Genomic DNA, 26966 nt, shown 5'->3' on the forward strand with positions numbered 1-26966 from the left:
AGATGAGAATCATTTGCCCATCTCATAGCCGCAGCTTTCTAGCTCCTGCTGGAAAATCTTGGATTATTTCTGATCTTGGCTTTGCATGGTCCCATAGCAACCATCACAAGCCCTGGTGACATATATCTGTCCAAATTCAAATTATCTTCTGAAAAGAAAATCTCCTAAACCCAAACTTACTAAATCAACACTTTTCAACACATTTAAAATAGAGCATAAAGAAGGTTTAAATAGAAATAAAATAATTTTTTTTACCATATTTGACCTATTTCATTGTTCTTCAAATCGAATGTCTCTAGGTTTCAAGGAGAGTGTGGATGTGGAAGATTAAAAACTGGGCTTACCCCAGCTGCACAAATCTTTTCTCTCTCTGTCAAAACACAATCCCTGCCATCATTTCTTCCTAGCCAACATCTGTTCCATCATCTGCCCTGTCACCTCCCTTTTGTCTTCCAATCCCTATTCTTTCTCATACGTTCTCGTACTGCATTCTTTTCCTATTTCTCAAGGTCCTTCTCTTTCCTCATTCCCACCTAACTCTAAGCTCATGCTGATACACTCACTGAATGTGCTCATCAAAACAATCCTCCCTAGTACACTGGCTAAAAGCATGAGGTCTGGGATGCACTAGACCATCAATCTGGATCCATGCACTTGGGTTCAAATTCTGGCTATACTACTAACTGGATGTGTGACCCTTTGCAAGTTACTTAACCTCTCTGTATCTCAGTTGCTTGTGAAAAGAGAACATGAATAGTATCTGCTTTGTAGAGCTGCTATGAGGATTATTAATAAGACAATGCTCCCAAAGCTGCTGAGACAGAGCCTGGTACAGAGTGGGCTCTCAATTGTTAAAAAGGGAGCTATTATTATTATTAGCAATGTCATCTTTTACTTAGGGTTTGGCTTGGCGAGCCATCAAGGTGATAAATGAAAGGGAATTTTGAAACTTAATTTTTTACAGAAAAGAAAAAAGGGACAGGGTAGACTCAAGATTCATGAATTAAAAGGGAGGAAGTAATACCATGAAGGTACTAGAACATGAAAAATATACAGAAGGAAAGTTCAGTTTTCCTTTCCCTCTCCCCTCCTCAGAAACTCATAGAAAGAAAGCTTTAGCATCTCCAGGTCCTCAGGTCAGAATGTGGCTTGACTTCACTTCTGGACGAGCAATGCTGTGTTCAGAATCACTGTTGACCAAAATTCTATAGATCCTTTAAAGCCATGTTATAATGCAGCAAAACACCAGTGGTAGAAAAAAAATCATGCAATTTATTTTTTAGGAGGTTGTGGAAACTGTGAAAAAGCTTGTTACACTAAGGAAAGGATAGACTTCACTTACCTGCAGGAGGCTACTTGGCTGATTAAGGCTTGTCCCTTTTGCAAAGCATCAGCGGCACAGTCTTTAATTTCTCTGTGTAATTCCTCATGCCTCGCTGCCAAGACAGGCAGACTTAAACCCTCTGATTTAAGGAGCTTAAGGTAAGCTTCAACTCTTCCAAGTACATCAAATGCCTGCCAAATAAAACATACTTTCATTTTCTGCTCTTCCAGTATAAAGTCTACATCAATGTGTACACAAAATACTGGAGATTAAACCAGCCCATACAATTTATTGGTTTGATCATAACCAAAAACAATAATCTGAGTCTTAGGAAAACAGCTGTACAGTTTTAAGGCTCCATTTAGGGAAACTGATCACAGCTCAGTTCAGCACAGATAAATGTCAACACCATAAAATTACCCAAATAGTTTACATTGAGAATGTACCTATACAATACAGTTATAACTGTAGAGAGTTTGGGGAGCCAGGTTTATTTTTTGCACATCCTATACTGTAAACAACTAATGGATGAAATGTTTTAAAAATATGCAGACTTTCATAACCTAATATCTCTGTAATACCTTTTTAAAAATTCCAAATAAATTGCACTTTGAACCTAAATCACTATGGGGAAGTATTCAAGAAATTTGGGGTTTTTTTGCTCCTTGCCTTTTTCTGAGTATGAGATCTTCTGTCTATTCCATCCAAGGCATCCATCTGCCTACAGAGAAGATTGGAATTTGGTTCTGAAGCAGTGCAAAGCCTAAGACAAGGTAATATTCGGCTTCTGACATGCAATATAGGATTATGAAGAAAAAAAATCACTTGGTAAATCAAGATACTGTCTTGAGAGATTTTTTAATTCCTTTGTTTTCTTCCTTTATTAGGAGGTCAACAACCAAGAATGGGAGATGAAACTTACAGAGTTAACACAGAGTAGAGAGGACACTATCCTTTTGGTCATGAAGGCCTACTTGGCATTAAGAAGGAAGAGTATGTGATAGAAAAGCAGTAAAAGAGGACTGTGGTAATACGAGGAAAAGAGAGCCAAGCCCTGTGGTCTTCACAGGTCTCCTGATAGCCTACCTGGGCACGTGGGCCTGGATCAGGAGATGAGTTAGGTAAGCTGAAGGTGAACAGCAAGGGAGCTCCTGCCATGCTGCCCTTTGGCTCTCCTAGAAGAAGCCATCTTACAGGACGTGCCACAGCCTTCTGGAGAATGGTCCTACCCCAGTAAGCCTGACTTGTCCTAGTCAGCAGGAACCTTGAAGTCTAGCCTGCCTGAGCTAAGGTGGAAGCCAGTGAGCTCGGCAGGGGCCCATCGGGTGAAACAGGAAGACCCCACAGAAGACTCAAGAAATGAGAGCGATGGTCTTATGAGTCTAATACCACTGAGACCTGAGAGAGACCAGGGAGGGGAGCAGGGCTGGGCTGACGCCTAGGGAACACAGCTTAAGCCAAACGTAGAGGCTACAGCTGTGCAGCCGTGCCAAAGCACCCGGGCCCCCACACCCAGCCACTATCGAAGGGAGCTGAGTCTTAACGGAAGAACTGGAACTGGACGAACTCTGAATTTACAAATGAAATCTCTCAAATACGGTCATACTACTTGTATGTTGATACTCTGTTTTCCCACCAATGTCCTCACGTCTCCTGAATCTGCTCTTTGCATTTACTTCGTGGGTATAAAGAAAACTCATTCCCACTTACTTAGTAGATGATAGGAAGTAATAAAAATAACCACCATAGTTTAAGGAGAACTACGTGCTTCTTCTCTACTATGTGTTTCACCATTACTTTTCATCCAGTCAACAAATATTTTTCAATGTCTGCTGAGTTCCAGGCATACTGTTCTTAACAGCCATGGGAGGGAGTGAGAAATTATCCCCTTTATAGGGTTGGGGAAACTGTGTCTCAGAGAAGTTCAACAAACTGCACAAAGTCATATCTGTACTAAGCAGCATATTTGGTATTTGCAGTCACTTTGTCTGGCCCTGAGGCCCCTGCTCCTAAATTCTGAGCTATAAGGTCATGTAGCAGAGGATTACTATGGGAGGCTTAAGAAAAGAGGCATTTCCAAGAAGGCTGCTAATCCTAGGTGGAAAAGTGGGGTTTGAAACTTACTTTTTGTAAATAGCGTCTACCTTTCCTTATTACAGGTGAGAAAAGATACAGAGAAAGATTGAGTGATTTCCCTTATGCAATAAAGGACTGTAACAGAAAGACAGTTTGATTAAAGAAACTTTGTACCTGAAGAACTCTTCCTCCTTATCTGATCCTTTTTCTTTCCTGCAGTTGGCAACAGGGCCAAATGTGTTGAGATGCTGATGTTAAAAAGATAATTTGAATGGCTTTCTCGATCTTTCCATAACACACTGAAACACCACCAGGCAATAACTACTGCTTCCGGAATTTTGTTTTATATTTGTAATTGTATTGCTTATTTTGAATAACATGGAGTCTCTTGTTAATCAAGGGTTGGTTTTAAAGTTGGTGCCTAAAGCCAAAATCTGGTGTAGTCAAAATTATTATGAACTCCCTTAAATCATGCTTAAAGTTTAGTGTATGTGAACCAGTGCTCACAGTAAGGCATACTCACAATTAGGACTGAGAGCCACTGAACTGGACTAAAGGAAGAAATACGGGGAAATGTATACTTAGATGTCAGGACATTCACTTCTCTCCTTCCTTAAAGTAATCCTCAAGTTCTTACTGTGACTGGGGACAGGACAGACTTCAAAAGTGCCTTTTCCTGCCTACAAGTTTAACTCCATTCTATCTTAATGTTAAGCCACTATAACCTTAATACATATCATGTTTGTCACTGTCTTGAGAATTAAAGAAGGAAAAAATATGAAAGTAACTAGGCCGTGATGGTAGAAATGTAGTAAGTACTCAGGAAATACCTACTGGCTCTTATTCTAAATCTTGATTGAACAGACACATCTTTGAAAAATCACTGAGAAGAGCACGGCCACCTGTTGCCTGCCACTCACTCTATGTGGATTTCCCATCTTGTGAACTCAACTGAACAGCTGCTACTCTCCGATCCTTGGGCATTGGTCTCATCTTCATAGCAATTAGATTCTAAAGCCACACGTACATGAAATGCATGTGTGATGTGACTCCACCTCATTCCTGAATGTTATCAGAAAAGTATCATTTCCCAGTAGCAGGGAAATAAACCGAAGGGCTAAACAATCACTAGAAGGAGGAGGTGGTAGATCAAGGGCCAATGCAACCAACCACTTAGAATTAAAATAGACAACTTTTCTTTCAGAACTTTTTTTCAAAGAGATCAAAGTGTTAGGAAAGCATTTATCTATTAATTTCTCTACGCATCACAGTTAATAGAACTACAGCAGTAGAGAGGAGGTGAGCAATTGCTTTCTTGCATTAGCTCAACAATATATTTACAAAATAACTGCAATAGGTAAGACAGGCTGGATGCTGTAAAACAGCTTGTTCCTTATCTTTAATCCTAACTTAAGCCTAACAGGAATAATCTATAGACACAGAAATAGTGAAATGTCTCAATTTTAAGAAGAGACTTCTCTCAAGATTATACTATCTGTGGCTGTCCAGATCATATGCAAATCTCATTTGTCTTATTCCCAGGCAGAATTTGATGAGGAATCCATGTGCCAATTCCAGAAATGATCTAAGTATCACTGTTCTCACTTAATCTACCCCCGAAATAGAACTGAGTGCTTTTCTATTTAGCATATCCGTGAGGAACTCGACACGCTAGATCCAGGCTGGAAGGAATCTCTTTTTGTTGCACACACGATGCACAACAGGTTATTTCTGGCAAGAACACTGTGACCTCCACATAAACTCCTTTGGAATTAACATTTTACCTTGAGTTTTTTCCTATCACATCCCCCTCTTTCTTCTAACCTTCTATGTGATGGTCAAATAGAGGTTATGCGACTGGATTAGAATAAATAAAGATACAGGCCCAAGGATAATATTTTCTCCCTCTGGGTTCTGACACTTCTTGGCTCTTCTTGGCTCTTCTATATGGTACCTCTCAGGGGACAAGGAGCAGATGACTTAGCCCTTTTGGCCCTGGTTTGGGAAAGATTAAGGCACTGCTTAGGTTTTGCTCTCTAAGATACTAATAAAGATCTTTCCTTTTTCCCTTGTTAAGCACAGGATGCAAGCAGAGATATCAAGATATGGCACATTTTATTCTTTTAAAAATATCTATGAGATTAATAAGTTAAGCAAGAACCATGAATCATCTAGCATAATTCTTACATTGTGTTGTTCCACAAAGATGCTTGATAAGTAATATTATTTGCTTCTTGACTAATTTGAAGAGAATCAACATTAAAACATCAACAACAAAAACTACTGCAGAGCCTTAAAATGTTTTCCTTTCATGAATCCCTAGGGTGGAGAATAAGTTTTGGTCAAATCATTTATAATTACCGAGGACACAAAACTCAATTCAGCTTCTAATTAAGAGCACTGAATTGCACTATCTGCAGAGATTTAAAGTTCCCCTGGGTTCAGTACTTTACAAGACCAAAAGCTTTCGTTTCTTTCCCTAAACACAACCTAGACAACTTCTAGTGGCTCCCAGTGTGGCAAGCTGATTGCTAATTCAGGTCTTGCCCAAATCTGCCCAGGAGTTCAAACTCCCTGAAGGCCAGGGGCAGCAGGGTGATGGGATTTTCAGCTCCCGATCTTTGCTGTCCCCTGAGGCTGCTCCGGCTGACTCCTTGCCTCTCCAAGCCTGTGGATGCTCGGCCCCGGAACTCCCTCAGTGTCACTAGTGTTACAAGGTAGACTAGCGATATTAATGAAAGGTGTTTAAAATCATGAGTACCTAAAGCAGGCTTTTGCCTCACAATCTGAAAAGCTGAAAAACTTCGGAAAAGGAGGAGTTTGAGATTGAAAGTGGCATGTATCTGAAGCACATTATTTACAAGGCATGGAGGCACTTTAGGTACTGACCACTTCTTAACTTTTTCTGAGATGAGTCCATCTTAGAAATGTTAAATGCTGAACTTTAGCCAGCTAGTCACTGTTTATAATTTCTGATTTTCTTTGATCTAAACTGACCTAAGTGGTTTTAGGATGATCTTAGGATTATTAACACAGAGTATGTCCATTTGCAATGTGCAGAGCATTCTTTTTTTCATTTATTCAACAAATATTTATTGAAATCTATGGAGCATGTACTCTGCTCTGTGCTGGGGATATGAAGATGAACAAAAGCACTGAAGTCATGCTAGAGCAGTGAGCACATATTAAATGCATACATATATAAATGCATATATAATGACAAAGTGACAGCTAGCACTTAGTGAGCGCTTAGCTGCTCTGTGCACTAGTCATGTGTTAACTCACTTAAATGGAGCAAGGACTCTGTGAGGTACATATAGTTATTATTTCCATTTTACAGATTAGAAAGCTGGATGCACAAGGAAGGTAAGTAACTGCCCAAGGTCACAGAGCTAAGAAATGTCTGAGATCAGATTCATATCCAGGCAGCCTGGTTCCAAAATCCACTGTATTATTTTACAGAAGTGTCATCCTAGCAAATGTTTCTAAATATTCACTTCATCTTCTACAATTCCATTTGTTTATTTCCACTCTAATTCTCCCCTGAAAAGATTTTGTACATTTATCACCAATTGTAAGAACTTTCATTCCCGAATATTCCCCGAAGTAGATAAGAATTGTTAGACCAATTTCAAAAAGAGAAAACTCAAGCTCAAAATGTAAATTGACTTGTCACATGGCCAGTCATCCATTCATTCATTATACAAAATGTTATGAACACTAGGTGGCATATGAAGATGCTTAAGGTAATCTCTCTCAAAGGAGCACAGAGAAATACTATGGGAATAATAAGAAATAAGCAATTAATGCTGCCTGGAGACCACTCAGAGGAGGTGATATGGGTGATGACAAGTCTCTTTATACATCACTACTTTCCTTCTCAGATATGACACAGAGACTGAGTTTGAAATCTTGTGTATTAAAGTAATTAAGCTCTCCTCTTTCAAAATGATCTCATCCCAACTACCTTGGATCAAGACAATCTCTTATGAACAATGTAGCTAGCTGGCCTTGAAACTCCACAGTTTCTAATATTCTACTGCTTTCAATCATTCAAATAATTATTGAGCATCTACTACCTGGGAGACACTGTTCTGGTGAACACAAAGTAAAATGGACATATTTCTTACCCTGAAGGAATTTTAATTTAGCAAAGGAAAGTAAATCTACCCTGAATTAACCTGTAATACAAGGAAGAATATATTTACTGTCAAGGAAGAGGTACAACCATCTGAAATTGTGCATAGGAGGGAGACCAATTAATACATTCATGCCTCAGAAGTCAGTTGATAGCTTTATTGTGAAAGATACTCATGAGTAAGTGACAATAAAATTGAAAGTCTGGATTATAAGACCATTAAATATAGACGAGTTGTGGGTTCTCATGAGAGACGTTAAGATGTTAAAGGTATTCCTTGATTTTGATAACTTTTCTATTTTAGATAGATAGATATTTAATAATTGCATGCTAATAGTTTAGCATATTTATCAAATACTTACTGTGGTTTAAATAGCCTGTCCCTGAGCCATAAAACCAAGGGTTTTTAAAACCATTCTTAGAGCGAGTACAAGAGGAGAGTATTTTAAGTTATCACTTGCTTCTACACGAGGAGATTTGCCCCATCAGGACTTTTTCAACACCTTACTATCTCTGCATACTGAAGGACATGTTTAGTGTAAGACAGAAACTTCTTAGCATTCAATTCAAGACGCTTCCTGAACCCTTGCTTCTTCTATCACTCTTTGCCTCTCACCACTCATGGCTGACACCTTACGGTCTCGGCAAAATACATGACCTTAGGGTCCCCAAATGTGAGACGGCAGTGTACTATGCAGCCTTCCGCAACCCCTTCTTGCCCAACCTTCCAAATGCAGCTCATTGAGCCTCTAGTCCAGGGAAGCCTTCCTGAAACTTTCCCTGGGTCAAGTTAAGGGTGTCCTCTCTGTGTGATCTAACACCCCAGGATTACTCCACCAAGGCTTCCCCACAGCACACAGCACTTCTGTTTCCTAGCCTCTCCTCTAAGCCAGCATGATGGGGTCTGGAAGGCAAGGATTACATCTTTTATTACTTTAGCTCGAGTTCCTATATGATGCATGACAACTACAGGTATGTAACATATTAACTGAATGCAAGTATATAAGAAGGGAGGGAGTAAAAGCAAGTTGCTTTTCTAAGAGAAAGGGAAGGTTTTCTGGCAATGAGAAATCTGAGACAGGCTGCTTAAGAATTATGAAACTGAAAGCAGTTACACTTTCCTTGATGTCTAATGACAATTAGCTTAATGACTTGAATTCATTTCTATCACTTCAACAAATTCCTTCTGGATAATATTTCTTTGGTTCCTCCACTTGGGCAGGTTTTTTCTGTCAATTCGTATTATAACTGGGCTTTTTAGTGAATTGTTTCCTACATCCGGGCTAAAATGTATCTATTTTGAAAAAGGTAGAACAATGCGTATATAAATTTTTAAAAATGTACCAAGCTCAATGCTTAATTATTTTATTTTATTAAGCTGTTGTAGGTATTACTGTTTTGCATCACTGTAAGTATCTTGATAAAGCAACATCATCTTTTTAAAAGATACTGACTTTTCAGCAGTGATGGCAGAAGCAGGAGAAGCTATGATAATCATTACATTTCAAAGTGCCTCTGGTATGTTTGTCTGGCAGCCCCAGATTTTTGCTTCACCCATGCTTTTAGGCTGATCACCTAAGAACCAGACCACGTGGTTTTGATCTTGGTCTCTCCTTTGTGCTCTCCCTGGTGAAATCGTATGCCTGGGAATGGAGAGCTTTGTGACCCATCAGCCATGTTTTACAGCTTTAGGTTTAATCATCGTTGTCATGTAAACACAGGCTCCCATTGTTCTGCTCTTGAAACATAGTTGTGTGTGCATGTGTGTGTGTGTGTGTGTGTGTGTGTGTGTATTTATCTCTGTTTGATTTAAACCACATTCCTAAAACAATGATAAGTACATTTTGGATGATCAATACATATTAACCAGAGCTTCTTTTTTGTGAAAATGCTAGGAAATAATAAATAAGATCATCTATAATCATGAAAGATGAAAATTTGAGGGGATCAAGATGAGTTACTATAATAGGGGCTATGTTCATATTTCATGCCATGTCCTCATAACTCTTAGCAACATCTGGTAACTAGGGAAACTCTTCTTCAATCGGCTATCAGCCAGTATTGACAATCAATCCATACTAGCATTTGTTGCTAAGTGATTTAGCAAGTAAGTTCACCAAACACAGTGAATAACTCTAAAATGCAAAGGGAGTGTCTTGGGTTCTTGAGTTACATGGCCCAATCTCCACTTGAATATGTTTTGTGGAAAGCATCAATAGCATTCAGTAAAGTCATGGGATATAAAATTAGTATACATAAACCTGCTGCTTTTCTGAACTGTATGAACTGTCAGAAGAAGAAAGCAAGAAAACAATCCCATTTAAAATCACATTAAAAAGAATAAAATACCTAGGAAAAAACTTAACCAAGGAGATGAAAGGCCTATACTCTGAAAATTAAAACACTGATGAAGGAAATTGAAGATGACACAAAGAAATGAAAAGATATTCCATTTCTTGGATTGGAAGTATTAATATTATTAAAGATGTCCATATTACCCAAAGCAATCTCTATCAAAATACTCATGACATTTTTCACAGAACTAGGGCAAATAATCCTAAAATTTATATGAAACCACAAAAGACCCTGATTGCCAAAGCAATCTTGAGAAAAAAGAACAAAGCTGGGAGAATCACACTCCCTGACTTCAGACTATATTATAAAGCTACAGTAATCAAAACAGCATGATACTGTCACAAAAACAGATAAACAGATCACTGGAACAGAATAGAGAGCCCAGAAATAAACTCACACACTGACGGTGAATTAATCTACAACAAAGAAGGCAAGAATACACAATGGAGAAAAGACTGTCTCTTCAATTAGTGGTGCTGGGAAAATTGGACAGCTACATGGAAAAGAATGAGATGAGAATATTTCCTCACACCATATACAGAAATAAACTCGAAATGGATTAAAGACCTAAATGTAAGGCCTGAAACCATAAAACTCTTAGAAGAGAACATGGGCAGAACGCTCTGACATAAATCGTAGGAATTTTTTTTTTGTATCTGTCTCCTAAGAAAGGAAACAAAAGCAAAAATAAATGAATAGGATCTAATTAAACTTAAAAGCTTTTGCACAGAAAAGGAAACCATTGACAAAAGAGAAAGATAACTACTGAATGAGGAAAAAATATTTGGAAATGATATAACTGATAAGGGGCTAATATCCACAATACATAAACAGCTGATATAACTCAACATAAAAAAAAACCTGATTAAAAAATGGGCAGAAGGCCTGAATAAACATTTTTTCCAAAGAAGACATACAGATGGCCGACAGGTACACGAAAAGATGCTCAACGTCGCTAATCATCACAGAAATGCAAATCAAAACTACAATGAGATATCACTTCACACCTGTCTAAATGGCTATCATCAAAAAGATCACAAATGAGAAATGTTGGTGAGGGATGTGGAGAAAAGGGAACCCTTATGCACTGGGTTGGTGGGAATGTAAATTGGTGCAGCCACTGTGGAAAAGTATGGAGATTCCTCAAAAAACTAAAAATAGAACTATCACATGATCCGGCAATTCCATTCCTGGGTATTTATCTGAAGAAAATGAAAACACTATTTTGAAAAGATACATGCATCCCAATGTTCATAGCAGCACCATTTACAATAGTCAAGATATGGAAGCAACCTAAATGCCCATCAACAGATGAATGGATAAAGAAGATGTGGGGTGGGTGTGTGTGTGTGTGTGTGTGTGTGTGTGTGTGTGTGTGTGTGTGTGTATATGCACAATGGAATATTACTCAGCCATAAAAAGAATGAAATTCTGCCATTTGAAACAATATGGTTGGACCTATGAGTATTATGCGTAGTGAAATAAGTCAGAAAGACAAATACTCTATGTTTTCATTTGTATGTGGAATCTAAAAAATTGAACAAATGAATATATATAACAAAATAGATTCACAGATACGGAGAACAAGCCAGTGGTTACCAGCAGGGAGAGGGAAGGGGGCTGGGCAAGGTGAGGGTATAAGATTAAGAGATACAAACCATTATGCATAAAATAGATATGCAACAAAGATAGACTGTACAGCACAGGGTAATACAGCCATTGTTTTGTAGTAATTTTAAATGGGGTATAATATATAAAAATATTGAATCACTGTTGTACACCTGAAACTAATATAATATTACAAATCAACTATACTTCAATTCAAAAAAAAAAAAAGAAAGAAAAGCAGCAGTAGTAACCTTACTCTCGAGGTCATGTGTGCTAACATCGCCACCTACTGCTCATTCCAGTCATTCCAGGTACAAACCGTCACATGGCAAGCTGAAGATGGTAGTCATTCTCAAGGCAAGAAACAAGCTCTTGGGTAATCATCAATCCCCAACAGGATTAAAAGTTAATCAGCCTCACTCTTGAAGCTACAGAGTAAAGACTGGGGCACTCTGGGCAATGTGGACAATTAGGTGATAATCATATTTTACTGAATTTCACAAATTGGAAATACATTGGCTTATAGATTTTTTTGTATGCTCTCCTCTGTATTCCCTGCAGAACAGTGCCTGACACATAGTACTTGTTCAATAAATATTAAATAAATGAATCACTAAAGAAAAAGGGTAATTTTTCTCATAAATTTGCCACACCACTTATTCAGCAACTTCACTTAAAAAATCTATTGTGACATTTTTCTAGTAAATAAGAATATCCCTAGATATTGGTAGAACTGGTAGAGAGAGAGGAACAGATAAAAACAAAGGAAATACGGGGAAAAGAGGGGGATTTCCAGATGACCACAACAGAAAATACCAGAAACATATGATAAAAATCTGGATGGAAAAGGAAATAAATACATAATGGAAATCTTACTAACAACACTCCATTTTGCAGATGAGATTATGACATTTATTCCTTTTTATTTTAACAAAATTCAAAGAAAGGTTAAAGGTTATTTTAAAAATCGTGTGTTTTGTGTTTTACTGAGCAAACCCTCAAGCGGGCCACTCATTCATTCATACTCATGGCACTAACATTTCTTCGTACTGGTGTTTGACACAGAAATTGAAAAACATTAACTTAGCTTTAACAAATTTGGAACAGGAAACTGTTGGTTAAAAAATAATTCCATTTATCAGGAATGAAATTGGTTTTGAGGTAAGTATCTTTTTTTAAAGCCCCAACTTCCTTTTTTTTTTAGCGCTAACGTCCAGATGTGCATGCGTGGGGCGAGTCTCTGCTGCTCTCATCCATCTTACTGGTGTGCCGAGAACGCCTGACTCTGATCCCTCTTTGTCTGGGCCACTTCTCAGTACTGGGTTTGCAGCCTTCAGGGCTGAGGAAATGTCTTCCTCTGAGACAAAGAACAAGCTTGCTTACCGTTTGCTATTAAACAGTAAATTCCCCAAGTTAAGGATTCTTTTCCTGAATGCCACCTACAGCGGTGCCATCACCCACTGGGGCCCATCTGCCCTGCCCCCGCATAATTGGGGACTGGGGAACTGATGTGACATCTGACACTCTGGTTACTGCTTTTGCTGTGACAATAGTCTTCCAAAACTGATTCAGAAGTCACATGTCTTCTTTGAGCATCCATGAGCTGTGACAAGTTAACATGTTAGCCAGATAGCTGGTTAAAAATCTCAGACCCTCACAGCAACATGGTTTCATCAATGATGCAAATGATCACAGTGAGAAAACAGTGCACTCAAGGCACAATAAAGTGAATTTTCAAAAGGAAAATTCAGTGCTTTGAAGATAAATTGATGATGTAAACTGAAAATACTCTTTTGCTGGTGAAAACAAACCTTTCAGACTAGAAAAAAATATTTTAAGGGATTTTGAAATTATATTAATGTTTTAAATCCAGTGCTTTATTTTAACTAGGGTTATTTATGAGTGTTATGCCAAAAATGGGGTAAAGTGGTAAGAATTTTATAAAATTTGGAGATTCTACAATATAAATCAAGAAGGAAAACACCATTTACAAGTCTTGAGAAGAATTTCCTTCTTTAATTTAAATGGATTTACTCACAACATTATTTCATCATTTATTGCTTCTTAGTAATATGGTTAATAATTCATTTCAAGAGTCATGATTTAAACATCTACTTTCCAAACTCCAGCTTCTGTTTTTGCTGAGGTAAAAGTATCTAGCATCTTTCAAACTAAATTCTCAGATTTGGAGTTGGAAATTATTTCTTCGATGCTTTGAAAAAGGAAAATGAATTCTACATCTTTCTAAGTACCACCTGGCTATAGAGAATACTGTAGTGTAGATAAGTCCTAACCGAACAATCACAATTTGAAAGCCATGGCATTCAAGTCATTAAACCGGGGGTCTAGAAGTCAGGTCTTCAGGGTTAAGAAATAGGATTTGTTAAGTTTGGACCTGAATGACTGTGTAAGTTTGGGAAAGCTGCCACTCCATTCTTCAACTTTTTAAAAAAAAATTACTATTGTAAGAGATAGCATTCCTTCTCCCTCAAGGCCCAGGAATAATGTAAGAAGAAAAAAATCTCCCTGGCAAGGTAACCAGATCATGAGAGCAGAGGAAGCGAGAGTGAGAGTGAGAGTGAGAATGAGAGAGAAAAACCCCACATTTTGTAGGGCTATAAATTACCGGGCTTGGGCTAGAAGCACTGTTTCATCATAGCAACATGTCCTATATAACTGTTTTCCTTAGAAACAGTATATAGCATTAATTAACTAGCAGATGACCCACTCATTTTGTAGAATGAGAATGTAATGTAAGTTTAAAAATCTCTTATTCAAAAACAAGACTGTTGAAGAGAAATTTAACCAGCAAGTACCATGGACTTAGCTCAACAGCTTCAGAAATATGCTATGTCTGTTTCTTCTCTTAAAATAAAAAAAATCCCAAGTAGCAAATAATTTAACAAATACTTTTTTAACATTTTTTTTTACCATAATTCTAGCATCTCTATTTTGGAACTTTACTATTCATGCTTTCCAAGTTTCCTATTAGTAACGAAATTCAAAATTAAGTAGCTATTTTGATACATACCAGGACATTGTAATCAGATTGTTGATGCCATGACTTTAAATCACAATATATCTAGCTTCTGGGGGCTCCCCATTTATTTCCTGTCACACTGGCCAGTTTTAAAAACATCAGTGAAATTTAAGGTATCCATTTCAATAAAGCAGTTTGAAGGTGTTTAGATTGGGAAAAGTAGAAACATTTTCCAACAATATCACCAGCCTCAGATACTCGAGTGATGTGAACACAGGAACATTACCACGCAATAAGAGCCACCTGCTACAATCAATATTAAATGAATCAGCCAAGAGAAGTGGAGCTCTTCTCCCACTCGAGAAGACCTGGACACAATCCAAAGCAAGATTTCCCTTTGGCTGACTTAAAAAGGCAAAACCAAGGCTGGGCAGCCAACCAGAGCCTTATGGTTTGCATGCCGAAGGCCTGCAATATTTATGTATCTTTTACTTAATAAATGAAAGAGGATTTTTTAAAAAGGATAAATTTTTGGAAAAAGTTTCAAAGGTTTTTGTTTTTTGTTTTTTTTCAGCCTTGATACATTTTATAGTTCCTTTCCTCCAGGAGAAATACTAGCATGTTGGCACAAGGATCCCCCTCAAACAGACCAATGAGAGGTTTAAGATAAAATTCTCCTGGGTTTTTCCTAAGTGACCCTTTACATGTCAAAGCATAGAGTCTCTCAGTTTTGAGAACGAAATAAAGGCCATGACAGTGATATATTTTAAAAGCACCTCTCTGTTGCTATCAATTTTGAAACTCTACGTGGAGTTTAGACTCCTGTGATGTGTTCTGCCCATTGAAGTAACAGTGCCCTTTACTGGTTTGCTCTGGTTACCTCATATTACCAACTCCACCTCACACTGACCTTGTTAGCGCTGTTGAAAAAATCATTTGCCTTTTTTAACCAGGTCTTCCTTTCCACCATGAGCCGACCCAAGTCTTCTTGAAGCCGGTTCAGTTTCTGGTTTGAGAGCTGTAGGTGTTCCTTCTCCACATGTTCTTTGGACAGCAGAATCCCAAGGGCCTCACTCTGCAGCTTCTCAGCCACGGAGAGCCATTCCTACAAGAGATCACGCTTCAGTTTACTGGACACATCCTCCCCTTGGTAATCTCTGGGAAGACTCAGAGGACATTTAGATGTGTTGAATATACCAGAAATATATAGACATACCTGTCATTATATTTTCAGATCATAAAGGAGTAAATGCTACATTCCAGGTTTGAGTATCAAGATGTAGATTAAAAAGAGAGAGAGAGAAGGAAACAGAAAAGAGGCCAAAAAGGGAGAGGGGATGAGAGCAGAAAGGGGCAGGTCGGTTGGGACAGGTGACTGATGGAGGGTCTGGTTGCCCTGAATTCAGGTCACTTGCCATTTCCATTAACACTACCTGAAAACACACCCAAAACACAGTCATCAGCCTTTTTCAATCTCGAACTCATTTTTACCTATTTTTTTTTCATTTAAGTATAAAAACATTTCTTTCCTATAATTCAGCCTTGCTGCCAGTGTGGGCAAATGTGCACAAGAAAAGAAAGGAAATCTCACACTTTATGGCTTTTGTTTGCGCATCTGTCTATACTTAGAACTGAAATGAAGATCCGTTATTCTCCACAAAGTTAATAGCTGTTATTGTGCAGTGTTCTCTCCTTCCTGACCCTAGTTTCACCTCCCAGTGTTTCACTATTAATGATTTATAAACATTTCAGAAAAGGAAAAGAGGTAGCTTTTTTTCTGTTGCATGAGGATGAAAAACAGTAAGCAAAAAGGAAAGTAAGAGTTGAGGTAAACCAAATATATTATTTGAAGGGAAAGTCAGATTTCTTTCAAAAGAACTGAAGCCAGATCCAATTTCATAAAATAATGCTTGTCTCTAACATGGAGGTCCTGTTAGTGAATTTTCTGGTACCCATCTCAGCTGAGACTGAGTGGTAAGCATAAGCTGTTTACTAAATCATCAGAAATTTAGCACCAAATTTCAAAAATCACAGTCTGATTCCATCCTGGCTTATTCTCCAGTGTAAATGTCCCATTATTAAGTTACATTTGGTATATTATATTGTACAAAATAAGTATGATGCTAGTGCAACTTACCACTATTGTTTCCATTCATTCATTTCACGAGACAACTAAATACTGTGAACCTGGGACCAGGCTAGGATAGACGTCTTGGGGAATATAAAGAAAGAATAAAATATAGTCCTTTCCTTTAACAATACTTAAACTGCTACTTCATGTAATTTTATATATACTCACATTATTAAATGGATTAAAAATATGCTGCTCCTACCTATACACACATACACATACACACACACACACACACACACACAAAATGGTAGTATTTTAAATAACAATTAGTGAATGTCGAAAATAGAAAATGTACATATTATTTTATGGACTCCATAGACCCTGTTTGAGTAATTGTGCAAGAGAAAAAATATTTTGGTCAATGGATGCAAGCATTAGTATGGCAGATTAAGGGACTGGTGTTTTTTTGAGCACCAATTATAAGCTTATGGTTTGTAAGTATAACCCTCACTAACTTAGGTAAGATGTTATTTTTTTGCCAATATTTACACAGGCTCAGAGGAGTACATTCTTCAAGGTTACATATCCAATCAGGGGAAGAACCAAGACTACTCACAGGTCTGTATACAATGTTACATTCCAGGGAACTGAGGGTAGGGAGATTCCAGAATCTTCAAATTTCTCAGCAAGCACAAAAGCAATAGTCTTGGGCATGAAGACGGGCTACAGGAGTTCTTAAGATCCTTCACCTTTTAAAGAGCTATTTTGTCCCCACTTAAGGACAGCTAATTCGTGCCATGATGTTCTTTTGTAAAGCACTGTAACTATCCCTCGTACTCAAAAACCATTACCTTAGCCTTATTGGGAAAAAGCAAATATTTCTAAAGCAGTTACATGATTTCTGGCACACGTAATAGGCACTCACTAAGTGTTAGTCCCACTTTTCTTTCCATCAGTTTTATCACAGTTCATTAGTGCCCCAAATAACAATAATGTTCTAAAATAATAATGGAAGGAGTCTCCAAATATTATGGGTCAGTGTCATGTATTGATCAGTATTATGGGATAAACAAAATGAAGCAGGTTTCTTTGCTGTAGTACTTAGAATTTTTAATATGTTACTAAGCATTAAGACTCCTGGAGGAAAATGTGGTATAAAACATTTTGGACAGACTCTTTTAACCAAGAAACCATTTGTTTCCTAATCACTTCAGGGGACCAATGCTCCGGAACATTGGAACAACTGGAGAATACTGTAGTTGTAGCTAAAAGCAGCTGAATCACCTACGGGTTCACTTGTTTTCAAAAGTCTTTGTGTTTCTTTCCTTTTTTGTTGTGTCCCTATCCCTCCAGCTACCCAATTAGTCCATTTCCTGTCTTTTGGATCTATTCTCTCACTTCTGTCTGCTAAGAACTGTGGGGCATTCATCCTCAATGAACTCAAGTGAAGAAGGGCTTAATGTGTGAAGATATAGAGTAAAGCAGGTCATTCTTTCAGAAAGTTGGCATTGACCAGAATCTTCTGTGCCTGGTAAAGGAAGACCACATAACAAATACAGAGGACCTAGGAGAGGCCTGGAGAGCTGGAGGAAGGGGAGTGGAGAAGGCGTTAGGATATAGAGAAGCAGGTTATAGCCATCATGTGCTAGCCCTGGACAAACTAAACTCTGCGCTGCTGGGGTCTTAACTGTCTGCAAGATGGTAAGGGTTGATTTTTCTTTCTGTATGCTAGCACGTTGCTAAATGCTTTACAAGTATTTAATCTTCACTACACCCCTGCAAGGTAGGAACTATTATTACCCTCATTTTATAGACGGGTTAACTGAGGCTCAGAGGGATTAAGAACTTGCCCAAGGTCTCAACACTGGTAAGTGAAAGAGCCAGAACTCAAGTTCAGGTAGTCTGACTCTAAAATCTAGTTTCCTGGTCTCCGCTCCTCAGAGAGGTGATAAACAGTGCTATTTACATCACAGGAAGATTAAACCCATTAAGAACTACAGAGGTGAAACTTCCACAAGACCTAGATAAGGCCTTGAAAATGATGCAAATCTTTATATGACCCTGGAATTTTCTGATTTGAAGTCAGAAGCCTTGTTATTTTTAAATAAACATGGTATCTTACATATATAACTGAGATTTTATAGCCCAAACTCGAGCTATATTTTGCTTAGCAACTGAACCAAAATAAAGTGCTTCTCTACGAAAAAGAAGAGAAATACCTATTCTCTTAACAGAGTTTATAAATCTGCCTTTAGTATAAATTCTGCAAACGACATTAAAGAGAGACTTCTGGAGTATAGCCAAGTCTTCGAAAACCCACTTTAACCTTGTGTTTTATAATATGTTATAAAAAGTGGGCTGTGACCTTCCGAGGAAACTGTAAAGACCATTTCGTGCCTCCTATCTTTTCTCATTCTCCAGTCCCAGTCTTAATTACATTTTCACATGAAGTCTGTGGGCAGTAAATGAAGCTGGGTCCATTCAGTATTTCTATTCAATCTTCTCAGAAAATTGGTTCATGTATTCTTTGGGTGATCTATAGGCAGTTTCTGATGCTTTTCTATATCATTCAGGTGATGTATTTCCCCAGCCATTTTTTCTTAGGGGACATTTCCACTATTTTATTTTCAAGACAAAACCTTCCAGATTCATCTGAATCCATCACACTACTTAAAAACCTTAGTCGTCACTGTTGTCAAGGCTGGAGGACCCCAAGGGAGAAAATCTTGGTCTGTTTTCTCTAAGCCATTGCTGCCTGCCTGCTAAGTGTTAAACCGCTGACTGCGTTTCAGTCACTTTGCAATAAAATATTTCCATGACGTGTGCCCACCAGCAGAAAGCCAAAGCCTGCCATTTCCTTGGCTTTTCAGTTTGACAGACGGACATGCGTATCTCTGACCCAATAAAGGCGTGTGCGCTATGTGTTCCTGGGCTCAGGGTGTCTCCACAGGTCACTCCATTAGTTTCCTTTTTCACTCACAGTAGCAACCCTTTTAAACTGTACCTTTCAGTGTTCCATTTGCTGAGGAAATTGAGCTTCTCTGGGATCCCTTGATTGAAAGGGGACTTTTAAGAGGATTAGCGCCGACAGACAGAAGGCAAAAATAATTTTCTCTTCCCTAACCACCCCCTCCTTTTTTTTAACAGTCCCAGGTTATCTTTTTTAAATGAAATGATGGATTGGTATCAAAATGATCCAGCAAGTCAATTTAAAAAGTAAAAATATTAGCTACTCCAATTTAAAAAAACCCCAATATAATCACAGCATGTTTAGTAAGCTTTTATTCACATGAAAACTTCCCTGATGAAGTCAGTGGGGGGATTTAATGGCCCAACACCATGTGGGAAATTATTTTCATTATAAATCTGACTTCAGAGTGCAGTTTTTAAGTGGGAGAAGAACAAGAATCAATAGGGAACATGTCTGTAAACTGTGAAGAAAATATCAGTTGTGAAGATGACTGCACCATATCATATCTGGCAGAAGCATGTGTCCGGCTGACATGCTCTTCTCATAGCCTGGCTATTTCGGAGGCTGTCTCATTAGATACAGCTCATTTCTTGCTCAGTCTCTAAGTCTACAGCCCCGTTTGGTTTAGCACTGAGGAGAATTAACTCGCTAACATCAAATCGTAGAATTTTACATGATTGCATTAACAGATGGTCCCAATAAAATAAACCTGGCAATTTTAATCAGAGAATATTTGAAAGTCTGCTTTGAGCAGGAATTTTTTTAGAATAAATGTTTATGCTTTTGAAGAGTGGCAGCGAGCCCTTGAAAAGCAGAAAGTTCCTGATTCTGCTGAGTTGGATTGCAAGCCGGGCCACAGTTTCTTCTCATGCTCCTCCCCTGGGCATTTCTAGGTGACCTATACCAAAGCAAGGTTCATCCTGGAGATATGGCTCTCATCCCACTCTTGGATGAGTGTTGAGTTCAGTGTCCACAGGCCATTGGAACCCTGCCCTCACTGTGATGCATTTCAGCAAAGACAGAGACAGATTGCAAACAGAGACGAACTGTGATTTTGTGTATCTTCTGGAGATGAACGAAGACGGGGTTTCAGCTCCCAGCTGCAAGGCAGAAATCACAGCCGCTGAATCAGAGAGACCTCGTGGGTAAGAGCAGAGAAATGGAAATCCACTTTTCATTCCAAACTTAGTAAGTGGTCTCAAGCAGGGCATTTTGCTTTCCTGAGCCTTACTTCCCAAGGTGCAACGACAGCCACCACAGTTTCGTATAAGCTTCTGCTTCTCTAGAGAAACATCTGTAAATTCAGTGGTGAATTGGCTATGCTTCAGATTCTTGGATTTCAGTCAATACTAAAATTTGAGTTTTTAGCTACATTTTTCATAATTACCCTCAGGAATTGGTACTGACAGTCTACAGCAGAAATGAAAGGTGTCACCAAAGTCATCTTTGAATAATAGTGGCTGTTTTTCTTTTTTTCTCAGTTCTTTCAAATATTTCAGGAGTTGCAGGAAAAAACACGGCTTGGAAGTTTCTTATTTTCCTGATTCTGTTCAGTGCTTGGCCACCGAGTGGAGCTTGTTGTTCAGCTATACAGGGCAGGGTGCTTGTTGCTAATACTGAAGCAAATGGATGCGTGGCAGAATAAATTTTTTTAAATCTAATAAAACCGTAACAAATTACACTCATAAGCAAATCCTCAAAATAATGTTTGGAGCAGCAATACATTTATTTCTTCTTCCTTAGTTCAGCATAGCTTTGAGATAAAAATTTAATTACACGGGAAGTTGGGAAGAAATTGTCCCAAGATTTGTGTATTCTGAGAATCATTATATTTTCCTTTAGCGTCTTGTCCTTTTTTTTGTTAGGTTTTTGTTCCTCTTAATCACATTTTCTTCAAGTTGATTTAAGTAAGGAGCAGAGCCAGATTTGGAGGTACTGATACTTCCAATTTTAAGAAAAATTAATAAAGTCTAGCTGGCCAAATTATTTTCATCTAACCCAATTTGCCTACAATCAGAGTGTGCCATTGGCTGACTAGGTGGTCCCAGTTTATATCAATGTCTTCCAAAGACATACTTTCTAATTTTCTAGAGAATCTGTTGGAGACATCTTCAGAATCTCAACAAATAATTCAACTATGGGAAAAATTATTAGGTTTTGATGTTCACTTCTCATGAAGATTTCCCTAAATCAAACAGATTATGTTGGGAAGGGGGGTACCTGAATATTTTACCCACGAGGAACATCAGATACAGATTAGAACACTGGCTTTTAAATCTGGCTATCAATATCTCCTGGGAAATTTCTTAAAACACACATTCTCACACTCACTCCATATCAACTGAATCATAATTATAATTGGTAAGATGGAAGAATATGTATTTTTTAAAATCTGAAGCATTTCATCTGAAATCAGGAACAAATAATAATACATACAATCAGTCAAATTTTGGAACCATTGGACTAGTATATTCTAAAATATTTAATGAATAGGTAACCTAGAATAATTTCTGTGTAATCATACCAATAAATGGGGAGGGATTATATAATAATAGTAGTTTTAATCTCAAAATTTTCAACTAATACTAATTAGACTCTGAAAATTATATTATTATATTAATGACTCCCAAATCTGCAATTTAACTTCAGTTTACAAATTACTTTATTCATTCAGTATTATTTTAAGCTATGGAAGATAAAGTGACAAATAAAGTCTTTACCTTCATACTCCTTAAATGATTAATATACCAACCCATCGTGAGTGTAAAACAGCTCTGGTGCAATGCTGGATATCATTAGTCTTAATTCAAATAGAAGCCAAGACGTTTCTTTCCACTTTGTACTTTATTCACATTATTGTGTCAAGCAAAGAGCTGCTGATTTAAAAGGAAAGTGGAATTTAAAATTGAAAAAAAAAAGCTAGAAGGTATAAAATTGATCAACTTTTCTTTCCCAAACTTTTCTATACACTTATATGGTTAACTTTAACTTTCCCTGCAAACTTCTTATAACTATATTTATAATACTTACATACTATATCCTTATTATAAGGGAAAATCATACCTTTAATGGTATGAAGAAGTTACTTGTTTTCTAACGAAATCTAGTCAACGCTACAATTTCTTCGACTCATCTCCCTTTCTATAGGCTCTGGTTCTGCTAAGAACTATGTAATGCACAGGATTCTCAATTCCATATTCAGTAATCTGTGAACCAGCAGCAAATGCTGAGCACTTTATAAGTCTCCTACACTGAATGTGGTACAATATAAAAAGCATCGTTTAGCACCTCTTAATAACACCTAACTAATACAAAAGAGACCGTTGTAAGCTTACATGGAAAACAAAACAAGTATTTAGTGGAAGGAGAAATCAATTCTGATTCGGGGAGTCTGGGAAGCCCTTTTACAGGATCCAAAGTTATGGGCAGGAGTTTCAACTGGTGAGTGTGCTGTGGGTCTGGGGAGAAGACAAGGGGCTGACTCGAGCAGAAGACAGCCCACAAAGAGCACCTAGCAAGGGAGTCAGCTGTTACCAAGGAGATGTGCAGGATGATCCCAGACCATAAAGGAGATAGAACTATCTAATTTGGAAAATTAATAGTTGTTTCTAATAGGAAGTGAAGTATGAGTATGAAGACCTAAAACAAGTGGGTGGGAGTTACTCAGGCAAAAGAGGAGTAGAGGTGGGTAGAGAGTGAAAATTGAGTCCATGGGTGAATGCCCAAATGAAAGCTGTTCAGGACCAGATAAGATGGCCAGGACCAAAGACAGGTTTGTAAATAACATTCTTTAGAAAAATTTTGAAGGCAAAGCACCACTCACTAAAGGGGAGTGTGGTGAATGAGAACAGGAGAGAGTTAAGAACAAGATGTAGACACGAGCTGTACTCGTGCAATGGCAGGAGAATGAAAAGCCCACATCAGAGAAAGAGAAACAGGGAAGAAAAGACATTATTACACAAGCCACGCAAGGAGAGTTTACAACAAACGTATGTGACAACCAAATGCAATGCATTATCCTCAATTTGGGGCAATTTGAAGACATTTGAAAATGGACTATAACACAGAAAATATGATTGAGTCAATGTTAAATTTATTGGGTGTAGTAATTGGATTATAGCAATAAAAGAAAGCATCCTTGTTATTAGGACATCTGTTGAAATACAGTCGGCCCTCTGGAATCATGGATGCAGAATTCATCCATCCAGAATGCCCAACTACTATGCCATTTTATAGGAAGGAATTGAACATCTCCAGATTTTGGTATCTGTGAAGGTCCTGGAAGAAATCCTCTGTGAATACTTAGGGATGACTGTGTTTAGGGTGAAAACACATGATGTTCACAACTTATTTGTAATGAGTCAGGAAAAAGTATATATATGTAAATACATACAGAGAGATACAGAAAGGAAATGTCACAGAATTTTAACAGCTGGTGAAGTGTATATGGGAATTTACTGTACTAGTCTTTCAAATTTGCTGTGTAGAGTTTCAAAATTAAAAGTTAAGGGAAAAGAGTTAATAAAGTTAATAAATAAAAAATAAAATGTTAAGAAAAATCTTATTAAACAGAAAAACTAAACACTCAATCTCTGAAAGCAATCTAAAAGATCAATTGTGGGGACAGTTTAAATAAACACATCTATACAATGGTATACTCTGTAGCAATAACAAAATAATAAGAACACTGCCTGTATTCTAACTAATATGGAAACATAACCAATGAAAAAAAAGCAAGATGAACAGTGAGATCAGCAGGCCACCAATGAGGTAAAGATGGACAAGACAGGAATAGTATTTGCTTATGTAATGTAAAGAAGCCAGACAGATAATAAGATACTAATAACAGTGGTTACTTTTGGCATGGGCAGGGGGAGGGCTCGAGCAGATGTGAATAGAGATGCAAAAGAAATTTTAAATGACAGACCTTTTTAAGCACCTTTAATTTTTTTACAATGAGAATATATTGGTCCAAAAGTAAATTAAATATATTGAAAAAAAAAAAAGAAATGTAATTTACCAAATAAACAAAATAAAAGAGAAAAACCACATGATGATCTCAAAAGACACAGAAAAACACTTCAATAAAACTCAATGTCCATCCATGATTTTAAAAAATCCAAAATGTGACAAAGGATAGATACAAAAAATAAAACAAATGAACAAAAAACCAATAGAAACATCATACTTAATGATGAAGCATTTGATGCATTCTATTTTAAGTCAGAAACAAGACAAAGATGCCCACTATCACTGCTACCAGTCTTCATTTTACTGGAGGTCTTATCCAATGCAATTGAACAAAATAAATGAATAAATAAATGTATTAGAGATAGAAAGGATGAAACATTATTGTCATTATTTGTAGATGTATAATTTCCCATACATAAAAAGCAAGAGAATCTAGAAAAAATAATTTAAATAAGAGTTTATCAAAGTCCCTATCTACAAGATCAGTATTAGAAAACGAGTAACACTCCTATATAGCGACAATAGCCAATTATCTTTTCTAATAAACATCCCAATTATAAGAGCAACAAAAATTATGAAGCAGTCATTCGTTCAAATGTTTATTTGGCAGGCCTATTTTATGCCAAGCATTCTTCTAAAAACTTCATCTAGGCCAGTGAATTTAGTTGTGGAGTGAGGGGGGAGCTCCAATGTCAGTGATGGTGGTGGTACATCATGTATGAATGAGGTCTGAGGATCTAATGTAAAACATGGTGATCATAGTTACACTGTACTATACAAATGAAATTTGCTAAGAGAGTGGAACTTAAATGTTTTCACATACACACAAAGATAAATATGTGATGTGATGGATGTGTTATTTAACAAGATAGAGAGAATCCTTTTACAATGTATACATGTATCAAATCACCATAATAAACACTTCAAATATCTTACAATTTTGTGTTAATTATACCTCAATAAAACTCAAAAAAAGAGAAAACGTTTAAATCTCTGGATTCATGAAGCACCGAATCTCATACCAGGTTTGCAAAGAATCTAAGCAACCGGCATCACCCTTTCTGTGCCTGCACTCCCCATCAACACCCACTGGCCATCTCAGGACTGTGCAAGAGGGCAGCTTCAGATGATCAAATACTGTGGTGCTTTGTCCTTAACAGCAGGTGCAACTTAGAGGCAGCGCTGTCTTTAGTCACTCTGCATATTACTTGCCTTTTCAACATTACCTGAAATTGGACTCTTGTCCTCGGGTTAATAAAACATTCACTTTCAAAAATCAGGGGTAAGGCAGGGCAGCGGAGAAGAAAAGAAAAGAAAAAAGAAAAACAGAAGTTAAGGATGGTTAAGAAGTTAGCAGACATTCACACATTAGTGTGAATCAGATTGCTTTCCTCTTAACACTTGAGAACTGCAGGACTGAGTCCATCCTTCATCAAGTTTTAGCCATTATTTCTCTGTTGCCTCAGAATCTGGAGCATTCGAACAGAACTGTGTTTAGTTGATAGCCTTGAAGATGATCATGCAGTAGGGAGTTACTCACAACTTCCCAGCCGAACTGAAAGTCACTTATGAACAGCAACTGAGGAGTCTAGCAAGGGCAGACTCAGGGTAACGTTTTGCTGGCAGCTTCCTTTCCAGTGGAGTTGTCCACCGCCGCAATCAGCACTAGCTGTGTTTAACTCATGTCCTGGACCCCTCTACTGGGTGCTACAGGAAATCCAGAAATGAATGTGTCATGGTCCCTGTTTTAGAGAATTTCCCAGCTGTGGGGAAATCAGGACATGTGGAGAAACTGGGCACGTGATCAGCTGAAATGCCAGGAAGGCATTCACTGCTTTAACTGAGCAATAAGCAACACTCTGCGAGAAAAGAAGGGAAGGCAAGTACTGGAGGCATCAACAAGGGTTTCGGAGAAGGAATCTGGACCAATGCTGAGCCTCAAGGTCATCAACTAAGATCATCCTCTAGGCTGAAGTGCAGATACAGACCTTTTCTGCCCAATGTATTGACCTCAAAATATTATCTAGGCATCCTGAGTGTGGTGCTTTGTCTTGCTTCTTGGCCAGTTTCTCTTGGGCCCAATCTTGAATTACATATCAAACTCTATTCTCGGCTTCTGTTTCTGCTTAGCTTTTTTGCTAACACTTTGCCCCTGATTTCACTGAGAGCACACTTTATTTTCATTCTACTCCCCTTCCTCTTTGGTAACTACCTTCTGACCTCAGGCTTGCCTGTTTTTCACTCTACTCAATTACAATTGTTTAATTAACTTTGAAAAAGGAGAGGAAGAAAATAAGGGAAAAGAAATTCCATGACTAAACCAAGATTCAGAGGTGAGAAAGTCTGTGGTAGGCACGGGACTAAACCAAGATTCAGAGGTGAGAAAGTCTGTGGTAGGCACGGGAACCATTAGCAGTCCATGGAAGCTTCAATGCAGGGAGACTTACAGATTGGGAAGCAGGCAAAGGG

The 26966-nt window shown here is 37.8% G+C and overlaps 1 protein-coding gene across 8 annotated transcripts in view; it reads right to left on the bottom strand.

Annotated features, from left to right (window-relative positions):
• CCDC141 (coiled-coil domain containing 141) overlaps positions 1 to 26966 on the bottom strand; it is a 194972-nt gene that overhangs the window by 68996 nt on the left and 99010 nt on the right. For all 8 annotated transcript variants that reach the window (XM_031451742.2, XM_031451741.2, XM_031451739.2 and 5 more), the window contains 2 exons: positions 15392 to 15586; positions 1343 to 1515 (listed from right to left, as the gene is read on the bottom strand). In XM_031451742.2, coding sequence (XP_031307602.2) covers positions 1343 to 1515; positions 15392 to 15586 — 368 coding nt within the window. The remainder of the gene's footprint in view (positions 1 to 1342; positions 1516 to 15391; positions 15587 to 26966) is intronic.

The sequence above is a fragment of the Camelus dromedarius genome, chromosome 4 (assembly GCF_036321535.1).
Source record: "Camelus dromedarius isolate mCamDro1 chromosome 4, mCamDro1.pat, whole genome shotgun sequence".
In the NCBI taxonomy this organism is placed as follows: Eukaryota; Metazoa; Chordata; class Mammalia; order Artiodactyla; family Camelidae; genus Camelus; species Camelus dromedarius.